The 16,679-nt window shown below is 52.2% G+C and overlaps 1 protein-coding gene across 1 annotated transcript; it reads left to right on the forward strand.

Annotated features, from left to right (window-relative positions):
* Positions 1 to 856: 856 nt before the first annotated feature.
* Positions 857 to 5,288, forward strand: SOX7 (SRY-box transcription factor 7). Its single transcript, XM_005528794.3, has 2 exons — positions 857 to 1,138; positions 3,026 to 5,288. The coding sequence occupies exons 1-2, from the start codon at positions 913 to 915 to the stop codon at positions 3,925 to 3,927; spliced, it is 1,128 nt and encodes a 375-aa protein (XP_005528851.2). The 5' UTR covers positions 857 to 912; the 3' UTR covers positions 3,928 to 5,288.
* The last annotated feature ends 11,391 nt before the right edge of the window (positions 5,289 to 16,679 follow it).

Below are 16,679 nucleotides of genomic sequence, written 5' to 3' on the forward strand. Positions count from 1 at the left end.
AGCACCACTGTGTGGCTTTGGGACTTCCATCCCGTCCAGCCTTTCTGGGACTCCATAAAATGCAGCAGCGAGGAAAAGATCCTTTGTCTCCCAGGGTCCAGGGACGGGCGGCGGGGACCGACTGGGGATGTCTCAAGCTCTTTGAGCTGTGCCCAGCCCCATCGCTGCCTTGTTTTCCCCTAAAAGCTCCCTTAGGGGTCCGACTAAGCTGGACAACCCACCAGCAGGTTCGCTGTGTCCCAGTTTCCATCCCACACAGGGGGATCTGGAAATTTGGGGTGAAAACCCATATGGGGTGGACAAAGCACAGACTGGTCTGGTGGTTAAAGCAGGAGAAGTGAGCAAAAGGTGCCTGTGGGATCCGTGCCTTCATTTCCCTTGGCAAAGAGGGTTCCTGCATCTTGTCAAAGCCTGGGGAGGGCCCTTTTGCACCCCAGTGGGATCCTCCTTTCGGTGCCATTTTCCTTTTCTTTCCAAGTTTTCAGTGCCTTTATCTCCTCTCTCTTGTTACTCCCCAGCCTTTAAGGTCTGAAGGTCTTTGGGATGCAGGAGGGCAGCGGGGCTGTTTGGGGGCGGGACATCTCCAGCTCTCTCCTCACTCCCTTTCAGCGGGCAAAATAAGGAAAAATAACAATAAAAGAGGGGGAGCGGGGAGCGGGAAGGAGAAAAGGAGGTGTTGGGGTTGCTGCTTCCCCGGGGGGTGCCGGGCAGAGGGAGGGGAGAAGTTTTCTCCCAGCACCATCCCGGCCGGGGCTGAGGAGTTTGCAAACAAGGAGGAGCAGCGAGTCCCTTCGGTGTCATTGGAGGAGGCTTTTTCCAAGGAGCTCATAAATACGGGAGAGGCCGGGCAGGAGGCTGGGACTGCGCGGGGACCCCGAGGGCAGCGCGGCGGGGCGGGGGGGCCGGGGGGCCATGGCTGCGCTGCTCAGCACATTCCCCTGGCCGGAGCGGCTGGAGGGGGACGCGGGCGAGGGGCTGTCCCCAGGGCCACCCCCCCGAGCGTCGCAAGGCGAGAAGGGCTCCGAGAGCCGCATCCGCCGGCCCATGAACGCTTTCATGGTGTGGGCGAAGGACGAGAGGAAGCGGCTGGCGGTGCAGAACCCCGACCTGCACAACGCGGAGCTCAGCAAGATGCTCGGTGAGGAGCGCGGTGGGCGCGGGTTTGGGGGGGCGAGGAGCGGGGGGAGGTCGGGGACCCACCCGGGCATCCCCTGGGGTGCAAACCCTGCCCGGATCCGGTGCCCCGGGGTGAGCACCCGGGCACCCACCCGCCCATCCAGGTGCAAATCCTGTCGGGATTCAGTGCCCAGGGGCACCCACCGGGGATCCCTGCGGGTGCAAACCTTGTCCGGATTCGGTGCCCATGAGTCCACCAGAGCATTCCCGGGAGTGTAAATCCTGCCCGGATCCACTGGCCCGGGGGAGGCACCCACGCAGCCACCCGGGCAGGGGCTGCACACCCTGCTCGGATCCAGCGCTCGGGGCTTGGTTCCCAGGCACCCACCTGCGGTCCCTGGAGTGAAAACCCAGTCCGGATTCGGAGCACTGGGGTGGGGATCCAGGCACCCCCCGGCAATTCCTGGGGTGCAAATCCCGTTCTGATCCAGTGCCCCGGGGTGGGCACCATGCACCTACCCGGTCATCCCGGAGTGCAAATCCCATCCAGATCCAGCTCCCCGGACTGGGAATATCAGTGCCACTGGTCATTCATGGGGGTGCCAGCCCTGCCCAGGTGGGGACCCGGCCTGGCACGCAGCAGGAGGGCACCCCTACACCTACCTGTCCCGTTTTGGGGTGCAAAGCCAGCCCGGGTGCAGCACCCTGGGGCTGCAAAACCTGATGGAGCTCTGCACCCCGGGAGCAGCACCGTGCAGCCACCCACAGGGTGCTCACCCCAGCATTGTCCCACACTCCAGGTGTGCTGCCACTCCTCAGGGTGCAAAGCCTGATGGTGTCCTGCATCCCGGGGGACAGACACCCTGCCACCTCTGCTGCAAACCCTGAGGGTGCTGCCCTGCCCCAAATTTGTGTGGCCTGTCCTTGCTGTCCCACTTTGTCCCAATATTACATTAGCGTGTGTGTATTTTTGTTGTTACTTCTGGGGGATCACAACCCGTTTGTTTCCCACTCCCCATCCACCATTTCTCCCTTTCTCCCAATCCCCATTTTGATGTGAAACCAAGAGGATAAACCAAAATTACCAGCCCAGACAGCCTGAGAAAGAGCTGCCTGAATTGCAACACAGCTTTGCTGCCCAACCTCTTATCCAAAGTTTGTGTTTCCCTGGACAGTTCTGTGGTGTTTTCTTTGGTGGTTTGGGTTTTCTCCTCACTGCTTTGCCATGCAGCATCTCAGCTTATTAGTGTTATTTCTGCTGTCTCAGGCCATGGGAAGGCATCAAAGGCTTTGATCTGTATCCTCATTTCTCCCCCTTACCCTGAGGAGCAGCCTGGGACACCTTCACTGTGGGATAAAGCCCCCCTTCCCAAAGCTGTTTTTCTGTCCTGTGTCTTGGGGACGTTTTATCTCAAACAGGGAGGAGCGAGGTCATAGAATTAAAGAATCATGGAATGGTTTGAGTTGGAAGGGATTTTATCTAATCCATCCCTGTGCCGTGGGCTGGGACACCTTCCACCATCCAGCTGTCATAGTGCCCAGGTCTCCCTGTGCCCTGGTACAAGTCCTGGCAGGGCACAGGCTGGGGCGCCTTAAAGGACACCACGTCCTGACCCTCTGCTCAGCCAGGCATGGCCTCAGCTGTCCCTGCTCCACAGCTGGGCTCTGTCCCAGCCCATGGAGCTGGGAGAGTTCACCTGCCTGCATTTATTTACTAACCCTAAACCCACCTTGTGTGGGGACTTGGGATGAAGGGAGTCAGAGACCCTACAGCAGCCTCAATTCCTCCCTTCTTCTCCCACCCACTGCCACCACGTCCCCCTGCAGGGTTTTCAGATGTGTCCTCCGCGTGTGCCTGGTGGGATCTTGGGAGGCTGTGGGTGCTAAGAGAACGTGTCCTCCGTTTCAGGGAAGTCCTGGAAGGCGCTGAGCCTGTCGCAGAAGCGTCCCTACGTGGAGGAGGCCGAGCGGCTGCGGGTGAAGCACATGCAAGATTACCCCAACTACAAGTACCGGCCCCGTCGGAAGAAGCAGGTCAAGCGCATCGGGAAGAGGGTGGATCCCGGCTTTCTGCTGGGCAGCCTGACACGGGACCAGAACTCTGTGCCGGAAAAGCGGACCTGCAGCCGGGCCGGGGGTGACAAAGAGGGCCCGGGTGAGTACCCCCCCCGCCCGGGGCTGCCGGCTGTGCGGGGGTACCGGGAGGCTCCGGGCAGCGGCAGCAGCACCAGCGTGGACACCTACCCCTACGGGCTGCCCACCCCGCCGGAGATGTCCCCCCTGGATGCCATAGACCCCGAGCAGAGCTTCTTCTCCTCGCCCTGCCCCGAGGAGCATCACCGCTCCCACCTCGCCGGTGCCACCTTCCCCCCGGAGTACGCGGGCGGCTCCCTGCCGTGCGGCCACCACCCGCTCAGCCCCATGCCACAGCCGGCCACCTGCATGATCCCCCCGGCCTCCAGCTGCCCTCCCCTTCCTCCTCCTCCTCCTCCTCCCAGCTACTACACACCCGCCTTCCCCTCCCTGCCCCCTCCCAGCCTCCATGCCCACCTGGGCCAGCTCTCCCCGCCGCCCGACCACCACGGCTTCGACACCTTGGACCAGCTGAGCCAAGCGGAGCTGCTGGGGGAGATGGACCGCAACGAGTTCGACCAGTATCTCAACAACCCTGGCCACGGTGACCACCACGGCGGGGCCTTGGCCAACGGGCAGGTGCCAGCATCCAGCAGCTCCCACAGCTCCGAGAACAGCCTCATCTCCGTCCTGGCCGATGCCACGGCCACCTACTACAATAACTACAGCGTCTCTTAGGAGCCCAGCCGGGGCCGCCTGGACCGGCCGAGGAAGGACCCGACACTGTTCCGAGGCGTTGCTCCTTGGGGACATCGCCCGCGGCCCCTCAGGGTGACCGAGTCCGAACCGCAGGGCCCTGGAGTCTCCTCGGTGTTGTAGGTAAAGGATTTGGGTTGTTGGGTCACCACCGTGCAAAGGCTGGAGTGCTCTGCTCCGACTGTGGCCAGGGGGCACTTCCCGACCCCAAAGCCCTTTTGGCCAAGTCCCTCTTCCAAAGCAGGGATGCTCCTGGGAGCACAGGAAGGCTGCCCTTCATTTTGGGGCATCCCCAGCTCTGCTTTGGAGTCAGGAGTGCGGCAGGAAACATCAGATCTGAATTCCCCCTGGAAGAGGGAAAGGCAGGGATGGGAGAAAGGAAGATTTTGGTGAAGGTCTATGAGCTGGTTTTGGGTTCTGGTGGTGGCGTTGCTGCAGCCACCCTGACCTGCCTGACCATTCCAACGGGGATTAAAGCCCCCATCCCCTGCCCCAGAGCATGGATCGGGGGCTTCATCCCTCGGGAAACCCCAGAGAGGATGGGACACCAGCCAGGAGAGGGGTAGCCAGCCCCGAGGGCGCTGAGCCTGTTCTGGAGTGGGGTAAGACCAGGGCTTGGAAAGGCAGCATCTGGCCAGCATCCACCCCTGGGAGCAGGTCCCAGGATGAACATTTTGGCCAAGACATGATGATGTAGCAGACACTTTTTTTATCAAACATCCTTTGAAGGGGAAGGCTCCGTGTTTGGAGCCACAGTGCCCAATGCCTCTCCTAACTCTGGCGTTTTATTGCTTGTAATAAAGCTGTACATTGATTTATTCCTCCCATTATTCCTCCCCCCCACCTCGGATTTTGTATTGCTCGAGTTCTCTTCCTTTCCATAAAGATGAAGCTTTATTTTAAATCAGTTATATGACATGATTAATCTTAGTGTTTACTGTATGGCACTTGGTAATGATTAGTTAGTAACGTGGTTATGATTTCCTGGTTCCAGTCCCCAAAATGTATTAATAATAATTGCAAAGAAAACTTAAAAAAAAAACCCCAAAAGTTCACCATTTTTTAAGCTAATACATTCCATCTCTTTTGTGTGACTCTATGCATTTTGAATGAGTGTAGATACGAGTTTGCATAAAATATTTAATTTAAATAAATATGTTTTTATATGATGATTGTTCGATGATTTAAATTGCTGTCGCTATTGACAACAGTTTTCAAAACAGAAACATTTCCCGTGCAAGTGCTATTTTTTTATATTTTTGTTGTTGTCGTTGTTGTTGGTATTTTCAGCCAAATTTTTCTACTTCCATTTTTTTTATAAATAAAACAAAGATCTGTGGTTATCTTTACAAACTGTGGATTGCTTTCTAACAAACAGACTCAGGGCACAATGAGTGCTTACCCTCACTTTTCATGGGGTGTCTCGGGGCTCAGGTCACTGTGCTGGCCTCGATCCTGCTTTGGCCATCTCTCAGATATGATCTTTGTAATCCAGTTTTCATATTACAGTGAAGTCAACAGCTTTGCCTTTGGTGTCTCGGTGAGCACAGATGATGTTTCCAATTTATGGAGCCAGTGCCAGTGCCTGGAGCGTGGGTTTTAGTCACATTTAAAGCTCTCTTTTCTTTCACAGTTTGGGCTAATTCACCTTTTTAAGTTGTTCCACAGTGTGGGGACCTTGAAAAGAGTCCTTGTTTCAGGTGCAGATTGAGGCAACGAGGCCTCAGAAATGTGTGGGGGTCAAATTTTGGGGAGCCACGCGAAGGTGATGTTGAGTGATGGTCTTCAGGCCTGGCCAGCAAAGAGAAAAGCTTGATCCATGTTGTTGTCCCTGGAAGAACATCACAGCCTGCTCTTGCCAGACATTAAATCAGGCTGTGTCCCTGCTGTCCTTGAGGTTAAGCCACACACACAGAGAATCCCAGAGTTGTTAGGGCCGGAAGGGACCTCTGGAGATCCAAGGCAGGGTAAACACCTCCCAAAGCAGGGTCCTCCCAGGCTGGGTCCTCCTGCTTGGCCCCAGAAAGTGGAGGAGCATATTTCCTAGTGCACTTTGTGATGCCACCTCTGTGTGGGTGCTGGGAGTGGTCTTCAGATGTCACCCAACCCAATCCAACCCAATCCTGTCCCCAAGGGTGGCTTGTCTCCCATAAGTGACGTCTCTCATCCACAAAGCCCATGGTCCCAGAAGGTGGAGGTTGTGTGAGTATTTGGGGAGGCACCCTGTCCTGTTCTCCTTCATCCTCCACTTGTAACCCCTGGATTCAGCTCTCCCATCCTGCCTCTTCCTTCTTCCACCTCTCAGGCAATCCCATCTCACCCTTGGCCTTTCGTTTTTAGGGGGAAAGGAATGGATACCTTTGGATGTCCTGCCAGCCCCAGGTACTGTGGTGGCCCCCTGGCTGGGGTGGCTCAGTCCAAATGTGACTCTTCCAAGAGGATTTTGGAGCTGGAGGCAGGGAGGTGCCAGGATCCTGTTTGGCCTCTCTGCCCAGCAGCGTTGACTCACGTGGGACCGTGCCAGGAGCAGGAATGGGGCTGGAGAAGTCCTGCTTTCCCCTTCTCCATCTCTCCCTGCAATCCCCGTGGTGCCCCAGGCCTGAGATGCAGTCAAATTGCCTCGGGGAGGAGGCTCAGCTGTCCCAGCCCCCCCAGAAACTCAGCTCTGGGTATTGCCACCAGCCTGATCTGGGATGGCACATTCTGACCCTATAGGACCCTTTCTCCAGGACATTGGCTGTTCCTACTGGTCCTTCTCCTTATTCCCATGCCCTGAGCAATGATGGGATCAACTGCACCACCCTATAAGCCTTTTCCCTCCTTGCTTTCATCCCATGCAAGGCTGGTGGAAACAATCTCCTCTCCAAGAGCTCCCAGCAGCTCCCAGAGTCTGATTTCCCCGAGAAAAAAGGGGTTTCTCCACGCACCCCATCCCCAAGGAGCCCGTTGTGCCGGGATGAACGGAGAGCCCCGCCAGCCAAGCCTGTCCCCACTTGCTCAAGCCGGAGCCACGTGAGGAGAGGTGGGAGCTTGTCCCTGTGCTCTCTGCATGCCAGGAACAGCTACAGGCCCCAACCGGGAGCCAGGGCCCCCCGAGGGCGTTGGGAGCCGCAGCCAAGGCGAGGTGCGGCTCCCTGGGAGCCACGGCCAGATCCGGGCACACGCCCAGCGCCGGGAGCAGCCGGCTCCCACCTCCAGGACACTGCAGCCGAGATGAAATTCAGGAGCAGAACCATCCACCCCTTCTCTGGTGGGATGGAAAATGAGATGCTATGGGCCAATCCCCTCTACCCACAGCAATTTTTTGGGATGCAGGGCGCTGCTGCAGGAAGCGGATGGAAAGTAAGTGTCTGGCAGAGGTGGGAAGGAGTGGTTTTGCTGGGAAAGTGGACATCCATATAAAAGACTGCTGGCCATCAACATTCACAGATGTTGGGGGGGTCTCCACCCCAAGCAGGACTCATTCTGCATCAGTCCTGGGCATGTTTCTCCTCTCTCCCCATTCCAAATCCAGGAGCCCATGGCTGTCTCTGTGCATGCTGAGGAGTCTTGTGGTTTGTGGCCTGCTGTCCCCAGCCTGGGAACAAGCAGGAAAATTCAATCAGGGCTGCAGGAAGGGCTAAAACGGCCTCACACCACATTTGGGCTCCTGCTCAGGGGTTCCAGCTTGGGTGTGGACAGAGGTATCTCGTTGCCATGAGGTGAGCAGGGTGTGAGCCCACTGTCCCCGTGTCTGGTGGCCTTGGCCAGTCCTCAGTGTGGCTGTGCAGGTGGTGTCAGGCATCGGGAGCAGGGATGAGGTCACATTCCCAGATAGCTGGGATTTGGGCTGGCCAGGAGCTGCCGTGTGTGTCACACCCTGGGTGATTTCCTTTGCATCCCTTGAGCAGGTGGAGGCTCCTCTCTGTCCTCTCTCTGCTTGTCCCAGTGCCACTGGGCAGGGGTGGGCCCTGGTGAGAGCAGCCGTGTGGATGTTCTGTGCCTCAGTTTCCCTGTCTGTACAACAGAGATAATTCTTCCTTCCCTCCTGCCCTTTTTCCAACCAGAGCTGGGACATGACCTGTCTCTTCCCCAGAATTTGAACAGGACCCAGTGCTTGTGCTGCCTTTAGCACAAGGGGTCCCTGCCCCATGTGAGGAATCTGGATCCTGCTACGAAATCATCTGGGAGACAACAATTTTCCCTGATTTTTCAAAGCAGAACCAGGTGAGGGAAGTACAGGCAGAGAAGGAAGTGAGGTGACTGGACTGAGCTCACCCTGCAAATCAGTGGCAGAGCCTAGAGAGACCCTCAACACATCCAACTCTCCCAAATCCACAAATCCTAAATCCCCTTTTGCCCTTTTTTTGCTCACCTTCCCCCTCCATCCCTTTTTTTTCCCCCCACCCCACCCTGACTCCGAACCCCGCTGCACCCCAGGGTGGGGAGGGCAGGATCAGGCCCTCCCTCCCATCTCTCCAGAGGAGGGAATGAGACAAGCTGCTGAGTGGTTTCCTGCCCAGCACTGCCAATGGGAGCTGCTTGGGGTGCCGGGAGCAGGGGAGGATGTATCCGGAGCTGAGTGTTTCCTGGCAGATAAGGCCAACCCCTCCTGCCGGATGTTATGAGTCCAGGTCCTACCTCCACGTTTCAAGAGAAGGGGCCGAGGAAAGGCTTGGATGTTTATGTCAAGGAAAAATAACTTCTCCCTCTGTGTACAATCCTCTGGCTCCCCCAGGGCTACGTGCAGCAGGGTAGATGCTGGGAATAGGAAAACAGGGGCGAGGAGGGTGGTGGGGGAGGCTGTGGGAGGGCTGTGGGCAGGCTGGGGTGTCTCCCTGCTCGCTGAATCTGCCTGGGAATGTGGCAAGGCAAAGGCAGGATGGATGTGGGGAGAAGAGCCTGAGGGTGGGTAGTGCAGGCTCAGCACTGTGGGATCAAAGCCAGCATCAATCCGGGGTCACCTTGGCCAAACCCAGCGTGTCACCCCCGGTGCCCACCTGGAGCAGATCCTAATCCAGTTAGGATTCCTCCTCATCCTTCAGGTGAGCCCCTGCAAGGCCAGAGCCAAGGCCACAGCGTCAGCCCCCACGGCTGGAGGTCAGGGTTATCCTGCCCACCTTGGCCATCCAGGGAGTCAGGGATGCTGGCAGAGGGAGGACAGTGCCAGAGTTGGGTCTGGCAGCCCAGCTGGCTGGAGAGGAGGGGGAAGTTGTGGAGTGGGTATGGAGAGAATGAGGAAAACACGGATTTTATCCATATTTTTTGCAATGAATAAGTAGAATCCAGTGCTGGCCAGAGCTTCCTCTTTGGATTGTAGCTGTGCTCTCCTAATGCCCTTCTGGGAACATCCCCAAGGATCGAACTGTGCACTGCCTGAGGGCTGGTGCATGTCCAGGGCCACCTCTGGGTGATGAAAGGAACGTGGAGAGACCTGCACTAGACTTAGACTGGTCAAGAAATGAGGAGAGGGAAGAGCCCCAGCCCTCAAGCGTTACCATTCCCACTGAAATTACCCCAGATCCCAGCACAGCCATGCCCAGGCCACAGGTCCTGCCCCAGACCCAGGACAGGGGCAGTGAGGACATTCCTGGTGAGGCTTTGGATGTGGCCACCTGGCTTGGATGGATCCAGATACTGAACAGCTTTTCATGGAGAGTTTTCTCTTGGACATCAATAGGGAGAAATCTTAAATTAGACAAAACCTGGAAATCTCCTGTCCAGGGTGATTAACAAGAGCTGAGCTGCCTCCCACTCCCATCTCAACACAAAACGGTCCCATTGCACACCCAAGGGGTCCGAGAGAGGACTGGAGGACAGTCTGAAAAGAAAGAAGGAAAAGCCCTGTTCTTCCTCCTCCAAGCTTGATGAGCCCATGAGGGCTCCTTCTGACAGCTGAAGGTCATCCACGGAGCACTGCTGCATTCAGGGAGAATTTTGGGATAAGAAGCCTCGTGCTGGAGCCCTGACCTGTGCCCTCCTCCAGCGTCTCCCACCCCTCTTCCCTCAGCACCCGGAATTCCCCCGTGTCCCATCCAGCCAGGACACCGCACCCCGCCTCAGCCAGCCCGAGATGTTGTTCTTTCCCTTTGATTTCCAGGAGCTCCTACTTGGCCCCCAGAGCTCCACGGCAAACAAAACATCAGAAGGCCAGGCTTGGCGGTGCAGGAAGGAAACCGGCTCATGTGGGGCTGAGTCACGATCCCGCTGCTCCTCCCGGCATCCCAGGGAGCGGGAGCGGGTACCAAGGGATGCCAGGTCCCACCGACCCCCGACCGGCTGGGGCACCAAAAATCCTCGTCCACCACACCGTTTTATTTGTTTTGATAAACAGAACACGGCTTGTGGGCTTTTTTTTCATAAAGTTGGAGTGGGAAAGGCTGGATTTGCTTCCCTGTTGAGGGAAGAGTCTCCACACTGCCCGTTTGGGCCTTGGCCAAAATTCAGGGAGGATGCCAAAAACCTGAGTTTAAAAGAGGCTCCTCAGCACCCCTGACCTGGGACCAGCTACTTGATTTTCTCCTCTCAGGGCCAGATTTCTCGTCTAGAGCTTTGCATGGTTGTGATTGACACCACTCAAACATTCCCAAATCTCCCCCTCATATTTAATGATAAAATGATTTATTTCTATTTCAAAAATAAAAATTAAAAAATACATATACATATATATACATACATATATACACACACATATATCTATATATCTATATCTCTATATCTCTATATATCTATCTATATAACTATGTAACTATATATCTATATATCTATATATATATCTATATATCTCTATCTATCTATATATATATATATATATATAAATATATATAAAAGAAAGATGAGTACTCCCAACTCTTCCCCTCTCATTTATTGGAGATACCAAATATACATATATAAATATATATAAATATAAAAATATATAAATAAAAAAATATGCACATACAGGAGATATGGCACATACATGTACATATATATATATACACATATATACACACACACACATATATATATGTATGTGTAAGGGATACTTATATATATATATATATATATAAGAAAAATGAGTTCAAACTTTTTATCATTATTTTATTTTAATTTGCTTTTTAGCAAGGCCAGTCATGACAAGATAAAGTATAATTGTTTTAAACTAAGAGAGGGTAGATTTAGATTAAATATAAGGAAGAAACCTGGTCTAGTAGAAGGTGTCCCTGCCCATGTCAGGGGGTGGAATTAGATGAGTTTTAAGGTCTCTTCCCACCCAAGCCATTCTTGTATTCCATGATTTTATGATTTTTTACATATTTGTGTGTGTGTGTATATATGTGTGTGTATATATATATATGCACATGTATGTGTCATATCTCCTGTATGTGCATATTTTTATATTTATATATATTGATATATGTATATTTGGTATCTCCAGTAAATGAGAGGGGAAGAGTTGGGAGTACTCATCTTTCTTTTATAAGAGGATATAGGACATATGGCTTAGAGAAAGCATTCCTTGGTCTCCTTTTCCACAGCTCTCAGCACAGTCTGGTGGAACTCTCAGCAGAGCCCATGTCTCATGTGTCCTGTTAGACTGGATATCAGGGAGAGGTTCTTCCCCAGAGGGTGCTGGCACTGCCCAGGCTCCCCAGGGAATGGGCACAGCCCCGAGGCTGCCAGAGCTCCAGGAGCCTTTGGACAACGCTCCCAGGGATGCCCAGGGTGGGGTTGTTGGGGTGTCTGTGCAGGGACAGGGGCTGGACTGGATCCTTGTGCGTCCCTTTCAAATCAGGATCTTTTATGATTCCAGGATTCCATGATTCTCATCCTCTCCAGTGCTGGCCTGGGAGAGCTGTCAGCCTCTGGTTGTGCCTCTGGGGGTTCCAGAGGCTCCAATGACCGTCATGGATGCACCCATGCAGGAAAATGAAGGGATCAGCCCTGAATTCAACTGGTCCATGCTCTCAGCCTCCCAAAAGAGGACAACAACACCCAAACATTGTCCTGGGAATGATCCCTGGCCTTTGCTCACCTTGAACCTTACCTGGGCAGTAGCTGCATCCGTGGCAGTTGATCTGGGCCAAAATCACCCCTAACAATTGGAAGGTCATGGGGAAGCTTCTGACCCTGTTCCTATTCTTTGATGGGTTCCTCCAGAGTATGGATTTGTCTTCTGGGCTTTTACTGCCTTAGAAAAAATTCCCACTTCCCTCCCCCATGCCCAGGAAGATGGAAGATGTGTTGCAGTTGCAGAACCATGTGCTCCAGGATTAGGAAAGGCCAGGCTGGAGCGTGTTTGTGCAACCACCCTGCTCCTTCCAGGTGCCAGGCATTGCAGGAGAGCTGGAGTTGCAGGAGTTCCCAGGATGTGACAGTGCGTTGGGAGGCGCTGATCTCGTGGTTACAGGATCACAATGAACTTTTCTGGCCCCTTGGACCACTCTCAGCACAGGCAGATTGGGGTGTATCCACCCAACATTTAAGTTTTAACAAGGCCTGCCAGGTCCCTTCCCAGTGACTGCACTGGGCAAGCCTGAATAGTGATTAAAGTTGGGATTTAACTCCCAGGCATGCCCAGCTGTCTCTGATTTGGAGGTCAGATCCATCCTGGTGCAGTTTTCATCTCAGTTGGTTGAAACATGGTGCCAGTGATGCCATGGCTGTGGGTGTGATCCCTCTGTGGGAAATTCACTTATAAGTTGAACTTGGTGATCCTTGTGGGTCTCTTCAACTCAGAATATTCTGTGATTCTGTGTTTCTCACAGAAATGCTGAGGTTCTAAGGGACCCCTGGAGATCCCATATGGGATGTGTCACAGACCTTTGCGTAGATGGATGTCTGGTTTGGAGGCAGAAGGACGTTGGACTCTCCTGGAGTTGACTGTCCCTCTCTAAACCAGCATGGCATTCCAAAATGCCTTTTCCTGGTGACCTGGAGGCCCTTCATTTGAAACAGAACCCACAACTCCACCAGCAACAGTTTGGGTATCTTGGCACCATGGTTCCATAGAGGACCCACAGAGATCCCAACTCTCCCAGGATTTCCCCTGCCAGAGCTCCCTCCAAGGCTCCTCTTCCCCTCTTTTACTCAAGGGAAGGCAGTGAAGGGAACCCACAATCCAGAGCTCCCACACCACCTTGCCTGCCTTCCGTTCCCAACCTCCTGAGAAGTCCCAAAAGCCACTCCAAGAGAAGTTCTCCAAGGCACGGGACTCCCCTGTAAAGGACCTGCTGGACCAAATGACCCATCAGACCTTCCTGGCTTCTCTCTCCTGCTGCCTTCCCGGGTTCAAAAGGTGATTTAGGATGACATGCTCTGCTCTACATGAACTTGCCAGCTACTGCCAGCCCTTGCCAGCAGCGTGACGAGACACCCCTTCATTGTACATTAATTCCAGCAGGCGTACGGCCCAGCAATCAAAGTGCCTCATTAAACTTTAATTAAATTTCCCAAGTGATTTGCTCCCGGGTGGAGAACCTGAAATGCAAGCCCAAGCAAGTTTGTGTGTGTGTGTGTGTGTGTGTGTGTGTGTGTGTGTGTCTGGGCTTTTGGGGTGTCTCTTTTTCCCCCAAAGTGTTACTGACACTTCATGGCTGGAGTATGAAATAAATTTTCCAGAGGTGGAAATGCAGGCCAGAGGTGGAAATACAGAGGTGGAAATCCAGTTCAGACTAGGAAGGAAAACCAAACTGAACAGACATTCTGCTCCTGCCACTCCTGCTGAATGCTGCTCCCCTGGAAGAAGATCCTCCAGGGCCTTCTCCAGGCTGAACAAGTTAAACTTTCCCTGCTGGACTCCTGAAAGACCAGGAAGATTTTGCACTACAGTCCCTTTGTAGGACATGCAGAGGAGATAGAGTGGTCAGGAATTAGAATTCACCCTCAGATCAGTTCCCACAATCAAAGCTTGGCAAAAAACCAGAGGGACAAAGAATTCCAAATTTATAATGGATGGCAAACAAAACTAGATCTTCTTCTGTCAATGACAAGTCTTAGAATTGAGGGGTGAGGGTTAGAAAGGACCTTAAAGACCATCTAATTCCACCCCCTGCTGTGGGCAGGGACACCTTCCACTATCCCAGGTTGCTCCAAGCCCCATCCAGCCTGGACTTGGACACTTCCAGGGATCCAGGGGCAGCCACAGCTTCTCACATGAACCTGAGCCCATCCTCTGCCTTGAAGACCAGTCGGTCTGGTCTGGTCAAAACTCTCCCCAGAGCAAGGTGGCTGCATCTGAACCACCACCAGGAGTGGTCCTTGGGCCGAGCTGACTCCTGACCCACAGCTGGGATCATTTGGGATCATTCCAGCAGACTCAAACCCAAGCCAGGAGCGCAAATGAGCCGCATCCCGCATCAAGACACATCCAGGTTGTCTCTGTTATTTCCTGCAAGCTGCAAGTTGATCTCCAGATTCAAATTCCCTGAAGACTCCAGAAGGAGCCAAAATCAAGGCCTTGTTCAGGGGACTGCACAAAACTGACCTGGCGCGGATTCCTCGGGTCCCTGCACTGGGATCCTGCACAAGGTGAAATTTCCCTGTGTTTTTCCTTGGGCTGGAGTGGATAGATGGCAAACAAAAGCAAATACTGGGGCACTTATTCACATTGAAAGAGGCACGAGCACAAAAACCAGTCACCCCCTTGAAACTTCGAGTGAGGTGGGGATTTCCATGTATTGCCTGTGCTTCCAGATCTGCAGATAAGGGTACAGCTGGTCAAACATTTTCCATTGATGATTTCCTTGCAGAAAACATCCTTCTAAAGGAAAAAAAAAAAAAAAAAGCTCAGCAACGAAAAGAAAACTTAGAGTTTAGCTTTGTTTCCCTTAAGCACACTTAGAAAGAAAGTGCATTTTGTGCAACTTTTCAGGTTTTTCTCATAGAAAAGAAAAATAGAAGTGATGAGGGGCCAGTCAGGGTGAGATTGTTTGATGTTTTTAAAATTCCAAGATGTATATTTTTTTAATGTTTTTCGTAGCAATATCCAAACTTCCCCAAAACGTGAAAAATAGAAAACAGACATTTTTTTTTTTCATGTTCTGTACTTTTTCCTTCCCTTTAGCTGAACTTAACAGCTAATATTTGGTCAAGTTAAGCTTCATCCTCATCCGCAGATTCTACCAGTTCTAAGACCTATTTAGTTTTAGGGGTTAGAGTAGATGATCTTTGAAGATCCCTGGCAGCCCAGTGATTCTGTAATTTAGTATTAACTGTATTCAGGTGTATAACTGTGAGTAAAAAGAAGATATTTTTCAATTAAATTGATAGATTACTATTCTCAATTAAACAAAGATAAAACTGAAGTAGAGAAGATGATTTTCTCTCTAAAAAAAGATTTTAATAAGTTTTTTCTTTCTGAAAGGGAATTTTTCTTTTTTTTTTTTATTGAGGAAAGAAAGATGAGGACCTCAACTGAGAGAATAATTGGGATTTTCCAGTGGTTTGTTGCTGATTTTGTCTGTCCCTTCAGTCAAACTGGATAAAGAATTTATAGAATTGGGGAATATTCATAAAATATATGTTTGGAAGCTGAAGGGAAACAGGGATCTGCTTCCTAACTCTGCAGTCGGCCTTATGTTAATGAGGAGAATAATTAGGAATGGAACCAGATCTCTGCATTTTCATGACTTTGCTCCTGCCAGCGAATCATTCCACACCCTCTGCCAGGTCCCTAAACCCCAGTGAGCTGTGTCTAACCTGTCAGCAGTACTGGGATGATAATTCCTCTCTTAAGGGACCAGGGAACATCCATTATTCCCTGCAAGATCCTAAAGTGAGCACACGCTGTTGTTGCTTTCCTCCAAGGTGACACGAACGAGCTGCAGAGAGCTCGGTGTCTTGAGGGAGAGATGTCTGCAGGAATAGGCTGAGCCTTGGGAGATGAGGCTGTTAGCATGGAAACATTTGTTTAGGAAGGAAGATCCATGGAAAAACATGGCAAAATCCCAGCCCAGCCCACTGGGGAAGTGTTGGATAAACTGATGTGGTGATTAAGTCCAGCATTCCCTCAATGCCTTTTTGGTGGGGAATATCTGAGACAGCTTAATTACAGGAGGCTGGAGGAGCCTGATGCCCACTGATTTCACTTGGAGGCTCATTCCTGGACTTTCTTTGGGCTGGATGTCCAAAAATGAGTCATGTCCCGGGAATGGGGTTAGGGGGTGAGACCAGGAATTGACTGGGTACGCCTCGTCCTGCCTAGGCATGAAAAATCTTTCAGGGATCCTGTGGGATGAAGAGGAACAGGTTATTGTTGTGCAAAGAGCCTGGCTACCACTCTCCAGCCTTTTGCAATTAGAGGTTCATGGGTAAAAGTGGAGTCTGCAGCCTTTGTGCATTTATACAGGAAAAAACTAGCAGGGCTGAAGTCCCTAAATCCTGAAGCTTTGAACACATCTCCCAGCAGACAAGGAGCAATATTATTTCTGGGGAACTGAAGCCCAGAGAGCCATCCCCTGCCTCTGATTTGTGCACAGCACTGCTGAATTCCCCTGTAGTGAAAATGGCAGGATAAACCTCAGCACCTCTCTTGTGATTGCACTCTTTGAGGTCTTTTCCAACCTTAAGGATTCTACAGATTCTGTGAGCACAGAATAAAATGTAGGGTGCTGTTTATCCCACCTAAATTACGGAAACTCAGAGCTTTATCTCCATTAATTGTCTAAATATTCTAGGGAAGCATGTCCCTGCCTATGGTTTTTATGGTTTCTTCCAACCCAAACCCTTCTATGAATCTATGATTTTACTATGACTATTTCAATAATTATAATATT

The sequence above is a fragment of the Pseudopodoces humilis genome, chromosome 3, assembly GCF_049639895.1.
Source record: "Pseudopodoces humilis isolate 2021_Gansu_Grassland_sample_001 chromosome 3, ASM4963989v1, whole genome shotgun sequence".
Taxonomy (NCBI): domain Eukaryota; kingdom Metazoa; phylum Chordata; class Aves; order Passeriformes; family Paridae; genus Pseudopodoces; species Pseudopodoces humilis.